The 3,060-nt window shown below is 44.4% G+C and overlaps 1 protein-coding gene across 1 annotated transcript; it reads right to left on the bottom strand.

Annotated features, from left to right (window-relative positions):
- Window positions 1–714: 714 nt before the first annotated feature.
- LOC129297079 (putative pectinesterase/pectinesterase inhibitor 28) lies at window positions 715–2,975 on the bottom strand. Its single transcript, XM_054935448.1, has 3 exons — window positions 2,896–2,975; window positions 1,728–2,801; window positions 715–1,625 (listed from the first exon to the last, which is right to left on the bottom strand). Exons 2-3 carry the CDS (start codon window positions 2,767–2,769, stop codon window positions 922–924), a joined length of 1,746 nt encoding a protein of 581 aa, XP_054791423.1. The 5' UTR covers window positions 2,770–2,801; window positions 2,896–2,975; the 3' UTR covers window positions 715–921.
- Window positions 2,976–3,060: the final 85 nt, after the last annotated feature.

Genomic DNA, 3,060 nt, shown 5'->3' with positions numbered 1-3,060 from the left:
TTTTTTTTCATAATAATGACCTTTGTTTTTCCCCAAAACAGCAACGCTGTGTTTAGTGAATGCATCTTAGATGTAGATCTGTTAAATGGTCAGGATTAGGAAAATGGAGGGAAAAGGAGAATAAAGATGGAGACATCCTTTCTCTTTTTTCCGTGGGTTGAAGAAGTTTTGAGACGGGAGAGGGCTCTCTCCTTTTTTTTTCCTTCATTTTCTTAATCTCTACCATTCAAATTATCATATTAAATAATTTTTTAATTATAAAATTAATGAATGGTAGGGATTGGGAAAATGGAAGGAAATAATTTTTCAATTTTCCAACAAGAGACTCCCTTCTCGTGTTGCGACTGTTTTCACTTCTCCATATCTTTACTTTGTATCTTCTCCTTTAACAATCATCAATTTCGCCATAAGGCAGAGGAAGGTCACTCAGGAAGCTATCGACTGGATGAGTTTAGATGAGGGATTTTGCTAGAATTGATTCGTCAGCTGGAGATGTATTATTATCGTTTCGATTTTATATATACTCAGTATTTTTAATTAATTATTTTTCTCAAGGCATTCTTGCATTATAAAGTGTTCTCTTCTATATATGTGAAGTATATATATAGTCCTCCTCACTTTGGAAGATTAGCATAGAAGCTTCGAATTATTTTTGCCACATAGGATGGCAAATATGGAGGAGGCAATAGGAGAAGAAATAATAGGCCGAGTATGTTATCCACAGCCAAAAAGGAAACCGTCAATACGAGGGGATTTTAATCAGAAATGTTTGTGGATGTACAAGTTCCACGTTATAATTACAAGAACAACCTATCACCAACCTGCCGACCCTCTGCACACGGGAGACTCAAGGACAAGGACGGAAGCACCAACACACTCCCAAACAAGAACCCTTAACAATGACAATAATAATTATCAAATTCAATGTTTGGAGTTCCAAGAGGCAGGGGTGTAAGGAATCCGAGAAATCTTAATCCACTTGTCCCCCTTGAAGAAGTTGACAGGTGTATAAGCGTTTGCTTGCTGGGGTGTCATGTTCTTGATGCCGCCCCATTTTGCACGCTTCGATTTATCTGAACCTGGGCCGCGGTTATTATACTCTGCATAATAGCACGTGTCCAGTCCCAGTGTGCCCGCCCACGGCAAAAACCCTTCGGGCTGGATCAAGTCATCCACAAAGCTGTCCATGAATATGGTTCTCGAGTATATCTTCCATGGACGAGCCAAGTAAGCCTTGTTCTTGAACCTATCTTGGTAGAAGTCAGGATCTGCTACGATCGACCCTCCTTGGATCACTATTCCCGTAGGCTGGTGCCTCTCCTTCCTGCCCTGTGCCGTCACGATACATTGTTGTTCCTCCAATGGCTTCCGCACCACAAATGTGCAATTCTGGAACACCGACACTGCATCACCAAAAACAAAGTCCACCGTGCCTGAGATAGTGCAGTCCCTATAGAACTGACGCATGGCGTGCACGTAAAGCGTGTCCTGGTAGCCGTCCATGGTGCATTTGTAGAACACTGCCATGTCACCTTGCACTCTCAGGGCCACGGCTTGATGCTTCTCGGGACCAGCGGAGTTCTCGAACCCCATCTTTATAGCAACAAAGAAATCTCCGTCAACGGCTGCACGCATGCGTTTGGTAATAATGAGTTCCGTTAAATTCTAGGTTCTGAATTAAAAGGGGACTGTAAAATGAAATAATATATGGTATTGCTTGTTCTTACCAACAGTGGCGGTTCTGAAGGTGCCAATGCCGTCGACAAAGTTTCTGTTACCGGTAATTCGGGTCTTCTCACCTCCATCTCCGATCATGATGATACGGGTCATATTGGTCATGATGTGAACATACTCGTGGTAGACTCCTTCCTTCACGTAGATGACGAATGGCTTCACATTATTCGTGGGGACCATTCTCAAGGCTTCGTTGATGCTGCTGACCTTTCCAGTCCCATCCTTGGCCACAACCACGTTGGGCTTGAGCTTGCCGGTAGCAAGAAGTCTTCTCATACCGGCTTGTGCCCAGAGGGGAATGTCGAAGTCTCCATGGCATAAAATGGGATGGGCTTTAAAATCTTGAAGGAGTCGACGTGAGGTGGAGCTTGTTATGTTCAGCTGAGCGAGACTGTTGGCGAAGTCATTGATGATGGCGAGAATATTGCTGCTGTGTTTCATGGTAAGTTTTAAGACATCTTGCATCTGTTTCCCTGCCGGGCTGGTGGTGTTCTGAAATCCGTCCAGACAAGTCTGTTGGTAGGTGATGGCACCGCTGATCCAAACCTTGAGGTTCATAAGCATGTCGCCAACGTCGTTGAGATCAAAGGAGCCCATGTTTTGGACGGACTTTCGGAACTCACCGATAGAGAGGGCCATCAGGTGCATGCAGGAGTCGAGCGCCATCTTGGATCTGGGCTCTTTCTCAATGTCATGCATGAGACGGGTTTTCTGGAGACTCTCGCCGACGGAGCGAATGGTGACGTTGAAGGCGATCTTGATGAGTTCTTTGGGGTCGCTGGTGTTGCCGGCCTCAAATTTGATACTGTCCTCACACTCTTTTTTGTAGTCGGTGGGACGACAAAGGTCTGTCACAGCTTTCATTGAATCTGAGACATGGGACTTGTTGTTATCTTTTGGTTGGCTTGATTCAGAATCGCTTTGATTCATGCTGACACCTAGGGTGACGGCCACCGCCATGGCCACCAGCAAGAAACTAGACACGCCGATGATAGCGAGTCTTCTTATTCTCAGTGTAGCTTCTCGATCAGCCATTTTGAATCAAGCATCAGCAGTTCCCTCAAAACCTTCATTCATTTTAAATTTTTAAGGAGATAGATCGGAATGATTAGTTAAAATAAATAGACAAATGTGAAACATGCATGGACGAGAATTTCATACAAGGAAAAACGGAGCCGCTGCTGAGGGAAGAAAAAACAGCCGGGTGAGGTGTGAGGCGGTAGGAACCCCTGTCAAATCCCTCCAAAGCCTGCGTTTTGTGGCCATGGAGATGATGTTTATATATTACAGAAAAGTTTGTTAGGTTTGTTCCAAAATTGAGAGGCT

Source organism: Prosopis cineraria, unplaced genomic scaffold (genome assembly GCF_029017545.1).
Source record: "Prosopis cineraria cultivar Desert tree isolate PC_DT_omini unplaced genomic scaffold, ASM2901754v1 PC432, whole genome shotgun sequence".
Classification (NCBI taxonomy): domain Eukaryota; kingdom Viridiplantae; phylum Streptophyta; class Magnoliopsida; order Fabales; family Fabaceae; genus Prosopis; species Prosopis cineraria.
The sequence above is the reverse complement of the archived record's forward strand: the minus strand, read 5'-3'. Positions and strand labels throughout refer to the sequence as shown.